Here is a 17,120-nt window from a genome sequence, read left to right as displayed (position 1 = left end):
AGAAGTGAAAGTTGAACTTTAGAGAAGCAGATAGGAAAAGTATTGATGCCTTTAAATTTTGAAGGTGAGAAGAGTGAGAATAGTATGAATAGCCAACATAACAAACCGATAGATCATCAAAAATCAACTCTGAGTTCTTACTTGAGTCTCAGGCATCTTACTTTGGACATATGATGTGAATACCCAGCTCTTTGGAAAAGGCTCTAATACTGGAAAGGTAGAAGGAAAGAGAAGAAGGGGACAACCAATAGCAAAGTAGATGGATTCCATTACAGTGCAATGAGTGCACCTGTCAAGCCCGAAATTGACATATGTGTAGCCATTTTAGTTAGGCTTAGTATATATTTTTTTCTTACTTTCTCTTGGCGGCCATGGGGAAAGGGTTTCGACACATTCCTAAGGGGGGACGAGGGGAGATAGAGAGTTGTTTAGGCTAGGTGATTCTTCTTCCCGTGGGAAAACGCGCTGACTGTGCTCAGGCCCCTTGAGGTGGAGATTTATGACATCAAGCAATGTTGAATAACTTCTATTGGAGAATGTGACTTTTGGGGGTTGTTTCTAAATTCTAATATTGTGGGGTAATTCTGGGTTGTGTCAGATCCGGAATTACCACGGACTTTGCCAATTTGATGTTTTCCTAAATAAAAGAAATTGTCTTGGAAGATGGACTTTGCACTTTTCTTTTAAAATAAATTTCGTCACTTGGAAACCTGACAGCACCATTGGGAGACTTGAAAGAACAGGTGTGGGATACATCATTGTGGGGGGGAAAATCTATGTGGTTGCTAGGAATTGAAAACAATTTGTGATCATTCATCAATCAATAGGAGATAAGAGCTGCAGCACATCTTTTTACAGGAGTACAGGAAGCAATTAAAAATTGAGACAGATAACTGATCCATCTAGTGCAGAATTTTTAGCTCTAACTAGTCTTCCAGTTTTATACACGAGTTTTTTCTAACCCAATTTGTTGATGTCAGAACCTTTGGATCATCTACCGTACCACTGAACTAAGGGCTACCATGTCCCTCTAGTTCAGAGGGAGCATTTCCACTAAAAATGCCCCAGTTTCTAGGAGCTCAGCTGGTGAAATAGCAGTAGCTGCAGCCCAAGCAACAGTAGGATTCAGTTTTAAGGGTGGTTGCAGTCTCACACTAGTGACAGCAAGGTAAACAAGTTCTGCATTTATTGCTTTTAATTACATACAAAAATCTAAAAAATGTACTTTTAGAACTTCAAAAAAGAACTCTTATTAGAAGCTCAGCTTTCAGTACAATAGGTCGGTTCTTATTCAGAAATCATAACAATGAAAGCATCTTCCGAGTGTACTATTGCAAAGCATCCTTTAAAATTACGATTCGGAGAGCTGTACGTTTCTAAAGGGAAGGAATCGTTAATCACACTCCCCTTAATTGATTCTGTATTAATAATGCTGATTCCGGATTCATTTTATTGCGAACGCAAATGACAGACAAATACGAGGTAGCGTTGGGAAAAAGATTCACCAGATAAATTTACCGCAATTTTAACTTGTGTAATATTCTACATTTGTATCTCTATGGAGGACTTTTCCGACCTCCTCCGTACTCCCAGGACCACCGCATCTGCGCTTCCGTTTTGTCACGTGGCGGAGGCGGAGATTCCGCGGCGCCGGGAAGTGAGAGCATCATGGCGGCCTCTGAGAAGGCTGAACGCCGGAGACGCCGGAAACTCCCGAAGACCGACAGCGCGGCTCCAGGTGATGCCATCCTCCCATGTCGAAGCATGACTGCTAGTTGGACGTGCCATGGTGGCTTGTGCTTTTTTTTTAAAGGAAGCACTTGGGCCCATAAGCTAATTTGTGTTGAAGTCGGTTGTGAATAGTGTGTTGAGGTCGTTGGCTGTTTGCTGCTCGGTACTAATTACCGTAGCTGGGGTTCAAAATCCGCATCATTAAGAAATGCAAAGCACCTTTTGGCCGTCCGTATTTTTGCAGACCAGATAGGCTGTTCTTATCTTCTACGTGGATGATAACCATGCAGTGGATGTCATTTATTTATTTTTAAAATAAATTCATCTTAGACATTTATAGCCAACTTTTTAGTGTGTTCGTATTTGTTTTTTCTTCAATATATTTATTAGTTGCTGTGAATGCTCTTGGGCTAAAGTGCAAAATAGCTAAATTCAGAGTGGCTGTGCCTTTCTTTCAAGAGATGATGTATAAAGGCATATATATGGTACAGAAGTGTCGGCCCTCCAGCTTTTCTATTATATATTAAAGTTCTATATATGGGGAGACAAAATACTTTTATATATCTAGAATGAGAGAGAACAGTCAAATCACACTGTTGTCTGAAAGAAAAGAGACACTGCTTTACTGTTACCTGTTTTAGGAGGGTTTTTTTTTTTAGCTGCAGCAGCAGCAGGTCTTAGGAAATGCTCTGCTTTTACCATTTTTTCCAAAGCGGCAGTGTAAAACATTTTGAAGACGATTGCAAGAAAATACATAGAAGTCCCCAGTTATTAAAAAAAAAGTTGGCTTATTTAGAACTTAGAATAACTTTGTCACTTTGAATGTACACTAATTGGCATACATTAAAATGAAATTTCGTTGCATACAGCTCTCAAAGGGTCTCTATCTTTTTTATGAAAGTCTTACAATGGCTGCATTTATAACAGTAATTGCTGGATTATGGTAGATTTGCCACCAACAAAGGGGGCAAATGCATCTCCTTGCCAGTTTTTTCTTGCTCCAGATTGGCACTGTCATAGCACTGCTTCCTTTTGATCAGCTAGGGAACCTCATTGCTAGATGCACACTTAGTGCTATTCTTTTTTTGATGAGGTGGAATAGAACTTGTTGCTGAACCTTCTGTTTCTCCGGCTAATAATCTTCAATCCAGATGTTTTTATGTTTGAAAGACATTGTAACATAAATATTTTTGCCAACAGAAGATGAATCCGAACTTCTCACTGTTCCTGATGGATGGAAAGAACCACCTTTTACAAAAGAAGATAACCCTAAAGGACTTCTGGAAGAAAGCAGCTTTGCTACTCTTTTCCCTAAATACAGAGAAGCTTACTTGAAGGAATGCTGGCCATTAGTGCAGAAAGCTTTGAATGAACATGTAAGAATCTTTACTTATACTTTCATAGAGGATATTGAGGAAAATCACGACTTACCTGTATTGATAAATAACAGGTGTTTACTATAGATGATTCCCTTATTCACTGTCTACTTTGTGAATTCCCAAATATGCAAATAAAGAGGCCTGTAGTAATATGTTCCGCAAGCAAGCTATTTCTATATTCACTGCACAAGAGTTCCTATAATAGTGTGTATCATGTCAGTTATTTCGAAATAAATGAATTTCAGATGATTTATTAATAAGTTTGTATTACAAACATAGTTGAAAGCAAAAGCGGTAATACTGATTCCAAGATTTTGAGGTCCCCAGGGCAGGCTGTAATTAATGAGTTACATACCTTAAAATATGCCCATCTACTCATCCCCCGTTTTAGCATTTGCTTGATTCTTCTGGCTCCAGATTGACTTCCTAGTTAAAAAGTCCAGGATTTTTGAAGATGGCAGAGAATAGATAACAAAAGGAAAAAGTAGGAAATAGGACCTGAAGATTTCAAAGGCTGCAGCTGAAGCCTTGTTAGGGCTATGGTCCCTAATTGACAACACAAATCCAAACATTCTTCATATAAAATCTTTTAATTTAAAAAGGCATCTGCTTAAGACTTCTAAATAAAACCCTTACCGTTATGAAAATGTCTAATTCTTCTTTGTTCCTAGATACTAATACTTTTTTGTTTATAAATTTTACTGATCACATACATTTCTGAGATCATTAAGAATTTGTTCTGTTCTTCTGAAAATAGTTTGTTGTCTTATGCTACAGCATATAAATGCAGTTTTAGACCTAATTGAAGGAAGCATGACTGTCAGCACAACAAAGAAGACCTTTGATCCATATATCATCATCAGAGCCCGAGATTTAATAAAACTTTTAGCCAGAAGTGTTCCGTTTGAACAGGTTTGTTTTTCTGTCTTTTTAAACTTTAATTCTTTAATTTCAAGAGGTCTGATAACAAACTCAACCTGATTAAGAATCCTGATTCAGAAGTTTCTTAAAAGAAAATGAATATGTTATAGTAAGATACTTGGTTATATCTCTCTGATTTCCATTCAGTCTGTACGTGTCCTTGAAGATGATATTGCATGTGACATCATTAAAATAGGATCCTTGGTCAGAAATAGAGAAAGATTTATAAAAAGAAGACAGAGACTTATTGGTCCAAATGGATCTACTCTAAAGGTATGTATTGTTCTTTTAACTTCTATGCATACTTATTAAAATAGGTCCTCTGTAAATGTGATCTGAATGCTTGTTTTCATATTTAGTAAAATACGTGCCTATGATAATTGCATCCTGAAATGTATACTGTTATCTTGTTTTTATGTAGGCACTAGAAATATTAACCCGTTGCTATATCATGGTTCAGGGGAACACTGTTTCAGCTCTTGGACCTTTTAATGGTTTAAAAGAGGTAAGATCACCTTGGGATAGAACATTTTGCACATTCAATTCAAGCTATAATAGAATTTCATTTAAATTTAAAGAAAGAATCTATATACTAGTCCATAATTGTAATAAAGATTTGATTTTGGGAAATTACCGAATAAATCAGTAGTTATATTGAAGTTCTATTTGTTGTATTAACATAATTTTATGAAACAAGCTAAATTCTATGGTTATGCTGTGCAAGACAAAACATGATATAGATGGAGCATTGTGTCGGAATGTGTTGCTGTCAGAATTCTGATAATTGCCGAACAAATCACAGTATGCAACTTAAGAACAGAATCCAAATTTAACATGATCCAAATTCTTACACACTAGTAGTCCTTTGTGCAATATGTATAATAATCCTGTTCCAGATTAGGTCTTCATTAGTTTTATTAAAATTTTAAAGGGTACATATACTTAAAGAAAATAACATTTTAAAAATAATCTTCCAGTGTTAGAAATGTAATCATCTAGGAATTAACTCAGGGTAAATAACCTGTATCCTACAAGTTACATACAGCCTTTACCATTCATTAGCAATTCCAGAGTTTTTTTTTTCTTATAATCAGAGTATAAGATACCAGTTTTGCCTCTTAACATCCCCTACTCTCTTACTGCCCAACAAAAAATATCCAAAAGGAGAAATGGAACCTAAATTTCAGTTCTACACCTATAGGACTTGGACAGGGCAGAAACAGTGTACAGTATGTGGCCACATGACTTAAAAACTTTGCTCACCTTTGGTTTAAATCATTAAAATTAATCAGTTTGCAATCTTGTCTTTAAAAAAAAATAGGTTAGAAAAGTTGTTCTGGATGCCATGAAGAATATTCATCCCATATATAATATCAAGGTAAAATAAAAATAATTGATCTAAAATCATTTTGGCTGACTTGTTGATGTATTGTCTTTTTAGCATCCCTTTGAACATGCTGTGTTTTGGGTAAAGGAGTTGTATGTTTTTTCAGAATTCTGCCGTGAAATTGATTGGATTGAATTGAATCCCAAACCCAATATTCAGTAGACATCAGAGAATAATAAATAAACCCATCAAATAAAAATAATGTTATCAGTTCTATAGAATGCAGGTTATAATTCTGACATTGTAAGCCATAGTCAGAGAACAAGGGAAAGCCGTAGTTTTGCATCCTGAATTGATTCTTAGCTGTTTTCTTTTCAGTTTCTTTGCTGCTAAAAATGGAAAAATTCCTCCAACTGCCCATCCATGAAACGATCATGGAAGTTTTCTATACCTAACGGTCTTTCAGTCAAAAGAGTATAGATTTGCTTCTTTAAATATTTGGGATTACAAATTCATTTGAACACAAAATTCAAATAAATATGCCATTTGCTTCTTATTTTTTGCAGTTTATTGGTTCTACAGGTAAGTCCTTGATTTACAAACACAATAAAGTCTAGAATTTTGGTCATATGTCATTGGAATTATTAAGTGGGTCACCGTATGACATGGCTCAACTTTAGGACCATGCTGTGGCTTTCTCCTTAAGTGACCATGCAGGTCATTAAATAGAGCATGGGGTACCTAAGGCAGAGAGGGAATCCTCATCTACTGCAGCCATGTGCAAGTTATGGGGTTGCTATAGTGTGGCTGCTTCCATTTAAATGGAAATGGCTCCTATTGAGGTTAGTTTCCTCTAGGAATGTGTGCCTTTGTTTTAACCCACAAAAGACAAGCCAAAAGCTCTCAAAACCATTGGGCTTAACAGCCATACTGAAAAGTCAGCAGGTTGTAAGTCTTATATTTTTGTTCAGCAGTGTGGTAATTTTGAATGGTCAATGAAGGAACTGTCGTAAGTCAAGGACTACTTGTTTTAATGATCTGGAGAGGAGGAATCATTAAATTGAGATAATTGTTACTTATACTTGATTATTTTCTCCTATGTTAATGTGTACAATTATTAAATGAGTCTGTATCTGTGATATATGAAACCTGATTTTTCCTTAGGCTAGATAAATCAATAGAGTTTTTCTTGTAACTAACTGCTTGATGTTTTAATATGTTTAAAGACACTAATGATTAAGAGAGAATTGTCAAAAGATCCTGAATTAAGACTGGAAAGCTGGGAACGTTTTTTGCCCAAGTTCAAACATAAGAATTTGAACAAACGGAAGGAACCAAAGAAGAAAAATGTCAAGAAAGAATACACTCCCTTCCCACCTCCACAACCAGAGAGTCAGGTCTGTTTAATCTGAAATTTTACTGAACAACCTAATGGAATTTCCTGACATATGATGCCTTTAGTACATGAATCCCAAACTATGTTATACCAGATGTTTAAGAGAAAAGGTAGCCTTCAAATGTGGCTAGTGAGGGAGATGGGGTGTTTCAAAATGTGAATAAATAAATAAATGATAACTCTACATCATCTGGATGGCACAGGTTCCCCATTCCTTATTTTAGCGTATTGTGAAATTTAACCAATGTTTCCCTATGAATATAACCTAAAGATAACAATAACCCATTGCAGTTTATTGGAAATAATTGTCTTTAATTGCAATATATATGTGTAATGATTTGCTACCCAAAATAACTTAGTAGGTTAAACTAATAGTATAATTGATTGTGTTTAAATTAAGAGTTTTATGTTTAACAGTATCTTTTCAATTTTAATATCACTTGGCTTTGTTGTTGCACTATGAAAACTATTAACTTCTGATTTTTTAAAATAAGGAATCATAGCAACTGATTTTTGAAAATATGGAACCAAGGCAACAATTTTTACTGTGGAATATGTATGTTCATACTATTTTTACAGGTTGATAAAGAATTAGCAAGTGGTGAATATTTCTTGAAAGAAAGTCAAAAGAAGCGTAAGAGAATAGAAGAAATAAAGGTACAGTCCCTTGATTTCTTTGTTAATTAACAGTTGCTGGTTGTATCCAGAATGAAGATTGATTTGTTAATTAAAATATGTATTTAATTTTGTATATGCTACATGATCTTTTTTATTGTTAGGCAAAGCAAGCAGAAGCAATTAGCAAGCGACAAGAAGAGAGAAATAAAGCTTTTATTCCACCTAAAGAAAAGCCTGTTGTAAAACCAAAGAAAAGTAAGATTGGTTTATTATTATTATTATTAATGTTTTATAAAGGGGAGTCTCCATGTTGAGAGGAAGCATTTTGATCTGTTACTCACATAATAAATTACTACTTTCAGGGCTCTCTGTTGAGAAGACTGAGGGCCAAAAATGGAAATTTAATGTGCTAAAAATATTATATTCTAATCCAAGAAAATACATTGTTTTTTGAAATACGTAAGGTATCAAGAATCTCTCTCTCTTGACATTTACATTCTGAAAATGTCTGAAAAGTTAATTTATAAAATTAAGTGTGATATGCAAGACCGAGAACTTATCCACCCCATAAATAGTATTTTAAACAAGATGGACTCTACTGTAGCATGGACTCTATCTACCTTTTATAGACGAAAACAATTACAAAATTATTTTATAAAGTTATCTTCACATAGCTTCTATTTCTGTTTTCCCAGAGTTTCTACGATGACTGATTAAATATTAGGTATATTAGCTTAAGACCAAGCTTATTATTCAGAGCATTAATAACTAGATTAATCTGAAATACTATTTATAGGCCTTGGAAGTTATTTAAATGTAATTAATAGCTTTGGATCCAAAATCTATCTAATGGTTGAATTTAAAACTTACAATGTAAAATAATCTCTTTAGCAACATCTTTGTAGGACACGTTAATATAACTGGATTCATTAGCTTAGCATGTAACTCCACTTTTTTCGTGTTTTATGTTTTCATTTGAAAAGTTACTTTATTTGTTATGCTTGGAAATGTTTACCATATCTCTTGGATAAGACATCTTCATAAGAAAAATATACTCTTTTATTCTGTAGCGACAACTGAAACAAAGATTGATATTGAAGCAATTAAAGAAAAAGTTAAAAAAGCAAAGAAGAAGAAGCTTGGAGCAATACCAGAAGAAGTTAAATTAAAAATTGCAGCAGGTGAAAAGAAAAAGAAACCATCTTTAAAGCTATAGCACTTCACTTTTTGCAAGGAGGAAAGCTATGAACTCAGTTAATGTAGAAGATGAAAACTTGCCTTCCTTGAGGGAAGAAGGGAAAAATACCTTTCCAATTTTTTAATTTAAAACTGACAGTTTGCTCTGTTGTATTTTTAGCAATATGGAAAATATTTCCATACATGTGATATCCATTAGAATAAACAGTTGACTTATAGCTATTGGTGTAAAAATGATAGTATACACAGGATTATCATTGAAAAGATTTTATGCAGAGTACAAATACTTACCAACAAACTGTTTTTATTTGTTTTATTGCATGGGACTCTGAAAGATAGTTGTCTAATACATTACAAGAAATAACTGGTTTTCTGAGGACAGATGAAACATTTTCTAAACAAAAATGTATATTGCTTTATTGATGGTTTTGTTTACTAGGCTTTCATAAACTATTTATATATTTACTCAATCTTTTTGGAATGGGTCTTCTTTATGCTTTGTTTATATTACTGGAAAATTTGGCTTTCCAAATGCTGGTTGCGTTTGAATATTGAGTTACTTTTTTTATTCAGATCAACAAAGAGCCAAGAGTGTGATAAGCAGAGTAGAATGGTACTTTGTGAATGTTGTTGTCAATAAATGTATGTTCATTGCATGTTTACCTGTTGAACTTTTTCTGCTACTTGTACTTTTTTATTCCTAAAAAACGTTTTGAAAATGTATCTAAAAATAATGGATGTCTTACTATTCTTATCAATTTATTGTTTAATAACAAAAGTGTTAGTTTTTTATTCCAGTTTATTTATACATATACATTCTGGGATAATGTTGCTTCAGGAAAAAGACAGTTGAAAAAGTTATTAAAAATGAAGATGTTCTCAGGACTAGAACAATGATGCAGTAGGTATCACAATATGGCTTCACCCATACTTCACCTACAAATAAATTTCAAAAGTTATTTACAGTTGCATCTAGGTTAATGACAAATCAATATAAACATACGAAATTTGTAAATTTGGGGCTTCCTAGCTAGATAATTAAAGATTGGTATTTCATTCCTGGAAGTTCTGTTTTGAAAAGTTTTTTTTTTAAAAGATCCTAACTTGGGCCAGGAGATGAAGAAATTTTACTTACCACAAAGTCTGTCTACGCAAGGCTCTCCGTAACATTCACTGCAAGTTACTCCTGATTTATATGGCCATGTTGGATAATTTCCACTGTGCAAAACAATAATTTTATCAGCTCATTTAATACAGAGACAGGAGAGAAGTTTGAACCACTCTTCTTTCAAGTCAGTGCTTTAACTGAATTATAATCTGAAATAATATTTGGTAAGTACTGGTTATTAAAACCATAGAATGGTGTTACTAGAAACGAACACAGCCAACTACAACAGAAGATTTCTTACATTTAAATCAATGAAATGATTTAAAACAATCACTGACCACATCAGTGAAATCTATAATTACCAAAATAGTATCCATTAAATGTGTAGTTGAGAAATTCACATACTGGGCTGAGCTATGGCCTGAACTTCAAGGTAACACGTGAACAAAGATTAATAGTTTAAAAACGCTTTCTTAGAACTTTTTGCTTTATTTTTGCTATGCTTGTTCTAATTCTATTGCTGATAATGTTTGAAGTTTATTGTGTTTACACATGTTAAATGGTTCAGTGATGTTGGACTCTTTGTAGCAGTTCCCATCCATCTTGAACCTCCTGACTATATTCTCCAATGATGGCTTTTATGAGAGATTCTTTTAAGATGTTGGTTTTAGACTACTATATGTTTTGTCCAACAGGTTTTTTTGTTTCTACATTTATTTATTTATTTAATTTATATTGCCGCCTACATACTGTACTGTACATTATAACCTGTGCTACTGATCTGCTCTCCAAAGAGGGAAGAAAGCTACTTCCTTTCTTAGCCACATACTCCAAAATTACTAGCAACAGGAGGTGACATAGCATTAATTTTATTTCCACTTTTTTTTTTTTGCTAGCAAGTAAGGCCACAAGCTGTGTGGGCCTTATCTCTCTCATATGATGGTATTAAAAGGGTGAATGCCAGATAAAGGTCTCGAAGAAAGTATGTCATGGCACTATAACTATAATAATAAGGCACTAAGGCAGGGTCAAGATGTGTAAAATCAGAAGACTTTAGGAGAAGTCTTTTTCTCTGTTTCAACTACATTTCTACTTTTAAAAAATTCCCAAAGTGCCTTAGTTCCTCACCTTCTAGATTCTAAAAAGATTCTAAAAATCAGAGCCTTAGCAGTAACAAATAATGAAATCCACAAAAATAAAATAATGAAACTCAGCTGAGAATTTATTTAATTGTTTGAAAAACTTATAATCAAAAATCTCCACAGTCAAGGATTATGAGTGAGTGAGTCCTTGGATTCATCTTCCAGTAGAATTTTACAGTTGCTGCTTGCAATGCTTTTGTCCCTGACATTAACCAATCTTAGAGAAATGGCCCAGTAGCAGTCATTCCATTAGTGTTTCTCAACTTTGGCAACTTTTAAGATGTACGGATATTGACTCCCCAGCCAATTCGAAAATATTAACCATACTGGTTTGGAACTCTTTAAATTGTAGTTTACAGGAAAGGATGGGAAAGGTTGCCCCAGCACTTTAAAAGGATCCAGAATATTAATAGGATTGATTTCCTCATAATTCAGCCCATTTCATGTAATTACAGTTAGAGTAATCTGGTATGGATCTGGTACATGATCAACCAAAGCTAAATTTGCATTCTGGAGATAGAACTCAACATTTGTTTTATTGTGGGTTTTAATCTTTTATAATTTTTCATATCAAAGGAGTAAATGGACATTAATACACATAGGTATCAGTTTCTCAATTCCAAAAGGAGAGAAGAAGGAGAGATTTTCCTTCTAAGATAATTTCTGACAAATTGCAATTGAAAAATCTTACCCAGGTCCATAATCACAAATGAAGTGTGCAGCATCAGATCCACCAAAGCCTTGTACTACAGGACAATAGTGAACAGCACAGCCTACTTTGTAGGTTTCTGCCCAAACCATCTGAAAATAAAAGTGGTATATTCTGTGGTAATTTAGTACACTATGGTATATTCTATGGTAATTTAGTATATAAGATTAGCCCACAGTTGTGCTAAAAATTGGACAGCTGTGTAGCATTTTCTTTAATGATGATAACATGTTAATGTTCAAAATATTAACAAAATTAATTTACAGGCATATTAAATCAATCACTGACAGCTAATATATTGAAGTAAGCTTAACATGAAGTACTCTTGCTGCTTTGCCTGATTCAACTCACTGCTGCTGCTTTTTTCAGATCGATATATAGACTTAGATTGTGAAATTATTTTGAAAACACCACTTTCTCTTATTTTTTCATACCTAAATACTAAAAATCTTTCAAAATAAACTCAGCTTTTTTACATACAGACTGGGATGGGGATAGAGAAGAGTATTTTTGTGTGACCAATCTGTAGGTTTATTATAACTGAAAAGTGTTTCCTTAAACATATAGAAAGTTGTTCCGAGATCAACTTTCAGAGATCTGAAAAAAATGAGATTCAACTTAATGTTTTCTCCCAAACTATATATTAAAAACAACATATGAAAACTTCTCTGTGACTTTTATCATTCCATGAAGAATAATTAGAAATGGATGATTTCTGATTTATTGGCTAGGCCCAAAATACAAAGAAGGAAGGTTTTTCGTGATTGGGCAAAGCAAAAAAACAATACATCTCTGAATTTGTATTTGTATTTATTTTATATTTGTATTTATTTTTCCTTCAGGTTATTAAATAAAATGGATGCAAGAATAGCTAGTCAGCTGCTGTTAAGCTTGAGATTGGGTTTGATGGCAGTGCCATAGCAAATGCTAACAGTAAGGCATAAAGCCATTGGGTCATGGAAAATGGGTATTTTTAAAAAGTTGGGATTGGTGGTGGCTCAACATTTGCCTTTATAGATTGGTCACTTTTTTTGGCCTAGGCAATTTTAAAGTACAATTGCAGGCTTGCCAAGTGGAATCAATCAATTTGGAAGTTGTAACGACAGTAATCTAGATTTTTTTTTAAAAAAATGACAACTGCTATTTTTAGAAATCATAATGCAAGATATAATTAATGACTTACCTGAGTATAATGCCCACATACATGTTTACAATGTTGAGTAGCATAATTGTAATATTGGACTTCATTGTACCAATTAGTGAGGGCTGAAGTTACATTAAAATACCAAATGCTTCCAGTCCAAATATTTTCTCCGACTATTGTGAAGTTTGGGTGGGCCTTCCCTGGTGACTGGAGATCAGGATTATGATCGAATTGGCACATTTTTGCCCAGCCAAGAGCAGTCTTTGCAAGATCATGGTCCCAGCTCTACAAAAGCATAATATATATTATGATCACTTTATTTGGTATTCCTGGATTTTTTTTAAAAAAAATAATGCAATTGTTTCCCCATTTCACCCTACCACATAGATTTGTATATAAATTTTATCCCTCGGTTCTAACTCACTTCTACTGCAGATTGGGGAATATATAAACCAGAATGCTCAATGCCTCTGGCTTTGCACTGTTTTGTAGTTTTTACAAAAACAAGCTAGCTGCCTGCTTATTCCTGACTCATCAACATGGATATGAATGTAACTATATAAATACATGTGCAAAAATGAAAAAAAATTGTTATTATGCATTGCACTGTACCATATGTTGTAGAATAAACTACAGTTAACTAAGACAAATAAATCATGTAATCTGTGAATCCAAACTGGCATACTAGCTTTGAAGAAAAGTCAGAAAAGGCATTAAAATTATTTTATATAGTATTTCCTTCTTCAAAAAGTAACAGCCTTTTAGGAAGAAGGGGGTCCTGTGGGACCATGGCACAATGTTCATTTTGCATCACACTAGTGATATTCTTCTCACAGTTGCTATTTAAAATTTGCCTCAATAGCTGGTCACATTAAATGGGATACACATTTAATCTCTGGTTAGACACTGGTTCTCAGCCTTTCAGCTAAGATCAAGCATGTGTGTAGTCTGTTCTCATAAAGTGCTTAACTGGGTCAAGTAATCCCTCATGGCTTAGATTTAGCCCACAGGATATTCATACTTGCGTAGGATTAAACTGATTCCAGCCAGTCACTTGGGTAGAACTAGAACAACTAAAGACAAGGCAGTTGCCCCCATTTGCTTATGTAGACCACCAAGAAAAGGCTAGGAGAAACAGCCCATATATTCATTACAGAGCTCCATGTCAAGGCCCAGAATGGAACATACACTCCAAACATTGAATGGCTTGTGATATTATAAAGCATTGCCAACGTGTTCTTGAAGCCAAGGTTCATGGGATGCTAGTAGCATTTCTTGGAGAAAGTGGGTGAAACTTGGTATTTCCTAAATAATAACTTTAGACCCAATTGGTGTGATTGGTTGCTGCACAAATCATTGGTAAGTTATTGGTAACATGGTTATTCAGAGCATGGCTTTGATACAATGCCAAAGTTGCTCCAGAAAAATGGGCCTTTTTTGCACTATATTACATTTGCCAGACGTACTAAGGAACAATACAGTAGTACTCTTTTGAGATTTCTATCCCATCTATTTTTTAAATTATATAATTATTTTTGAAACTGGAAAACCACCCAGCAGGAGACATATTTAAGGGGGGAGGAAGATTAGTGGTTTGTTTGAAAATGTGCCTTCCTGTTCAGAAATCAACGGATGTTAGGACAACAAAAAGGACCTAAAGGGTTAAAGTGTAAATGGTGTCTCCCACAGCAACTATTTTGCCAACAGTGGGAATTCTCATAGCTTCCATTTGGAATTGATGTTTGCTATACACTCTCAAAATTTCCAGCTTCAAAAGAAACAAAATTAGTATCAAGCCTTGTCAGAGAATTAGTTTCAGCAGAGCAAAATTCTCTTAAAAGAACTAGAAATATCTAAGACAATTCTAAACCTGCAGGAAGTATGAAATGTACATTCTTCATTGCTACAGATTATGATGATTTCCTTACCATCCGTTTCATGTTGCTAGCTGGTGGGTCCACACTGGATCGGAATCTATTATGCACTCTGACACATTCTTCAATAAAGTGTGCATTTTCAATATCCGGTAAGGTATGTTGGTTATAAAAACAGCAGCACACTTGCAGTTTCAGGAACAATAAAATACCAAAGATCAGGCTTTTTTCTGTCATTCTGGACTGCTACACAATGAGCCAAAATATTTTAAAACAAAAACCAAGTTATAAGAAGTCCTTTAGGCTATTCTGTTTAACAACTTCTGCTTGGCTTTTATTTAATCTTTCTTTGGTTCCGTTGTTAACAATTAAAGGCACCCGGAAATGAACAAATACCTACAAGTTGAAGGCAGAGCCTAGTGATGGATGAGTCACTTTCACCCACTGAATTGTTCCTGTTCTTACACTGTTTTATAATTCTATCTTGTATGTAAATCTTAAGTAATGAGAGAACATTAACAATGTCCTGTGATTTATATTGGGAAGTTGTCTAATTTTTAAAAATTCATTGTTTTTTATGGTTTGCTTAAGTGTTGAAATCCAAACTTAAAATTAAATTGCTGGAACTTCAATGGTTTAAGATGTCAGATCTCATCAGTAAAACAAAACAAAAACATAGAGTAAATAGCAGGAAAGATAATGAAACACACACACACACACACACACACACAAGGATAGTTGTTTGACCAATGAATTAATTACTATTTGCTAATTGCAAAGCTTAAACTCTTACCCAAAAATAAATTCAGAAATGCCCTGGTCACTTAAAACACCAGTCCCCAATCCCAATCCCAATGGAGAAGCATTGGTCTGCAGTATGCCAGCAACTAGGCTTCACAAACAAGCTAAGCCCCATCTGTGGGATACAGGCAGCACACAAAACCACACCCGCTCAGGTCCACAGAAAAGCCTTTCCCTGGTGCCCAAAAGGTTGTGGGCCACTGACTTAAAAAGACCTGTCCAACACCAATTTGTTCACTCTGTTTTAATAAATGGGCAGAGGGAATTATAGTGGCTTTCCCACTATATTGCAGGGATTAAGCCTACGTTAGGACCTGTCCAAGCAGGGGGAAACAGGCAGTGAGGCCCTTGCTTCAGACAACTCATCTTCGGTATCATGAAAGGACTGAAAGTCATAACTGTATTTTTACTTTCTGGGAGAAAAGTACCTATGGGAATTTCACTGAAGCAATTACAACTTGACTGAATTTAAATAATTTGCAGTTCGCTACTCAATCTGGGGCAGGAAAATATCTTGAGCTGGGTCTGCTTCTGGTGATATAGATTTGGATATATTGTGATAGGCTTAATTTATTTGTTTTTCTTTATGGTACACTGCTCGTTTTGCATGGTTCTCATTTACTTTGTATTTTGTTGTTAGCTGCCTATGTTTTGGAAGTGAATAGATTGCAAATACTGTTAACCAAGCAAATGAATAAAGGGTATCAGTTTCTTATATCGTATCTCTCTTCATCCTATCAATCTGTATTTCTGTTGGGTGGATGAGTTGGGAAGGTGTGTGTGTGCGCGCTTTACCTTTTAAAATTCTTGATTTTCCTTATCTTTTAAAAATCCTGGTAACGTCCTTCATTTATGCTATCTTTAAAGATTCATAGCATGTTTTGAAGGTGAGGCATGCGATGAATAACACAATTATCCCAAAGGGGGAAAAAAAGAACATTGGTTTGTTGAGGCTCAATGACGGCTAGAAACAGTATACAGGAACTTGAAGACTTAATTTCCTGTTCCTGTCATGCAGCTTTTGCATGGATGAAATTTCTGCTCCTGTTGCATGGGAGATTGGTTGGGGTTGTGGAAACTGGAAGGGAGCATATTGCTTCTGGAATACTTATGGTAGTATAGTTTTCTCTTTCTTTCTCTCCCTGTTTCTCATCTCTCTCTCTCCTCCATGGCAAGAGCAACAGCGTCAGTGTCTTGGGAGAAAAACCGCATGTCCCCCCCCCTCCAATATTCCTCAGCACCAACTTTAGCACGTTTCACAAATGAGGTGCCGGCGGCAATGGTGCTGGTGTCCCCTCCTCCCCATTTGTGAAGCACACAAAGTTTAAAGGTGCTGCACGAGGGGCATGCTTACAGGGCAAGACCACGCCCAACCACCTTTCCCAGGCCCGCTTCCCTGAGGGGGCACCCGACTGTGCTTACCAGCTGCTGAAGTGGCCAAGACGAGCAGGAGGCAGAGGTGGATCTACCGGTAGGTCGAGTTGGTCCATCAGACAGGTGGGAGGCGGGCGCAGGGCAACTTGAGGCTGCGGCAATCGGATGGCGGTCGACCAAACTTCCCAGCCTCACTTCCCCAAAGGGGAAGCATAGCGGGGGGAGGAAAAGCAAGCTGTTGAGCCCGAGCCCATGGCTTGCCATACCTGGGGGGGGGATGCAGTGGCAAGATGGCAATGGTAATGGTGGCAATGGCAGCGATTCTTGCAGCATCGGGGCTTCTAGGAGCAGCTCCCCACCCCGCCGCCCATCAGCTGTTTGTGTGGGCGAGGGGTGGGG

General features: G+C 35.5%; 2 protein-coding genes across 3 annotated transcripts; one reads left to right on the top strand and one right to left on the bottom strand.

Annotated features, from left to right (window-relative positions):
• Positions 1–1,570: 1,570 nt before the first annotated feature.
• KRR1 (KRR1 small subunit processome component) lies at positions 1,571–9,528 on the top strand. Its single transcript, XM_026667709.2, has 10 exons — positions 1,571–1,738; positions 2,932–3,107; positions 3,888–4,022; positions 4,179–4,304; positions 4,453–4,536; positions 5,353–5,409; positions 6,585–6,755; positions 7,334–7,411; positions 7,534–7,627; positions 8,443–9,528. The coding sequence occupies exons 1-10, from the start codon at positions 1,669–1,671 to the stop codon at positions 8,586–8,588; spliced, it is 1,137 nt and encodes a 378-aa protein (XP_026523494.1). The 5' UTR covers positions 1,571–1,668; the 3' UTR covers positions 8,589–9,528.
• On the bottom strand, positions 8,868–14,934 carry LOC113412241 (glioma pathogenesis-related protein 1-like). 2 transcript variants are annotated; one of them, XM_026667711.2, is made up of 5 exons: positions 14,601–14,934; positions 12,712–12,957; positions 11,511–11,620; positions 9,705–9,787; positions 9,351–9,505 (listed from the first exon to the last, which is right to left on the bottom strand). In XM_026667711.2, the coding sequence occupies exons 1-5, from the start codon at positions 14,781–14,783 to the stop codon at positions 9,369–9,371; spliced, it is 759 nt and encodes a 252-aa protein (XP_026523496.1). In that variant the 5' UTR covers positions 14,784–14,934; the 3' UTR covers positions 9,351–9,368. The 2 variants fall into 2 exon arrangements, with proteins under 2 accessions (XP_087824137.1, XP_026523496.1); XM_087968011.1 differs by lacking the exon at positions 12,712–12,957 and having other exon boundaries at positions 8,868–9,505; positions 14,601–14,914.
• Between the last annotated feature and the right edge of the window lie 2,186 nt (positions 14,935–17,120).

This window comes from Notechis scutatus, chromosome 6 (assembly GCF_049901735.1).
Source record: "Notechis scutatus isolate UNSWTSFEM ecotype Mainland chromosome 6, rNotScu1.2, whole genome shotgun sequence".
Taxonomy (NCBI): Eukaryota; Metazoa; Chordata; class Lepidosauria; order Squamata; family Elapidae; genus Notechis; species Notechis scutatus.
This window is presented reverse-complemented; position numbering and strand designations above follow the sequence as displayed.

Coding starts and splice junctions, on each gene's coding strand:
- KRR1 (XM_026667709.2), top strand. CDS start 1,669: ATGGCGGCCTCTGAGAAGGCTGAACGCCGGAGACGCCGGAAACTCCCG. Junction 1,739..2,931: donor GACCGACAGCGCGGCTCCAG/GTGATGCCATCC, acceptor TTTTGCCAACAG/AAGATGAATCCGAACTTCTC. Junction 6,756..7,333: donor CTCCACAACCAGAGAGTCAG/GTCTGTTTAATC, acceptor CTATTTTTACAG/GTTGATAAAGAATTAGCAAG.
- LOC113412241 (XM_026667711.2), bottom strand. CDS start 14,783: ATGACAGAAAAAAGCCTGATCTTTGGTATTTTATTGTTCCTGAAACTG. Junction 11,621..12,711: donor TATGTGGGCATTATACTCAG/GTAAGTCATTAA, acceptor TTTTATTTTCAG/ATGGTTTGGGCAGAAACCTA. Junction 9,788..11,510: donor ATTTGTGATTATGGACCTGG/GTAAGATTTTTC, acceptor TGTTTTGCACAG/TGGAAATTATCCAACATGGC.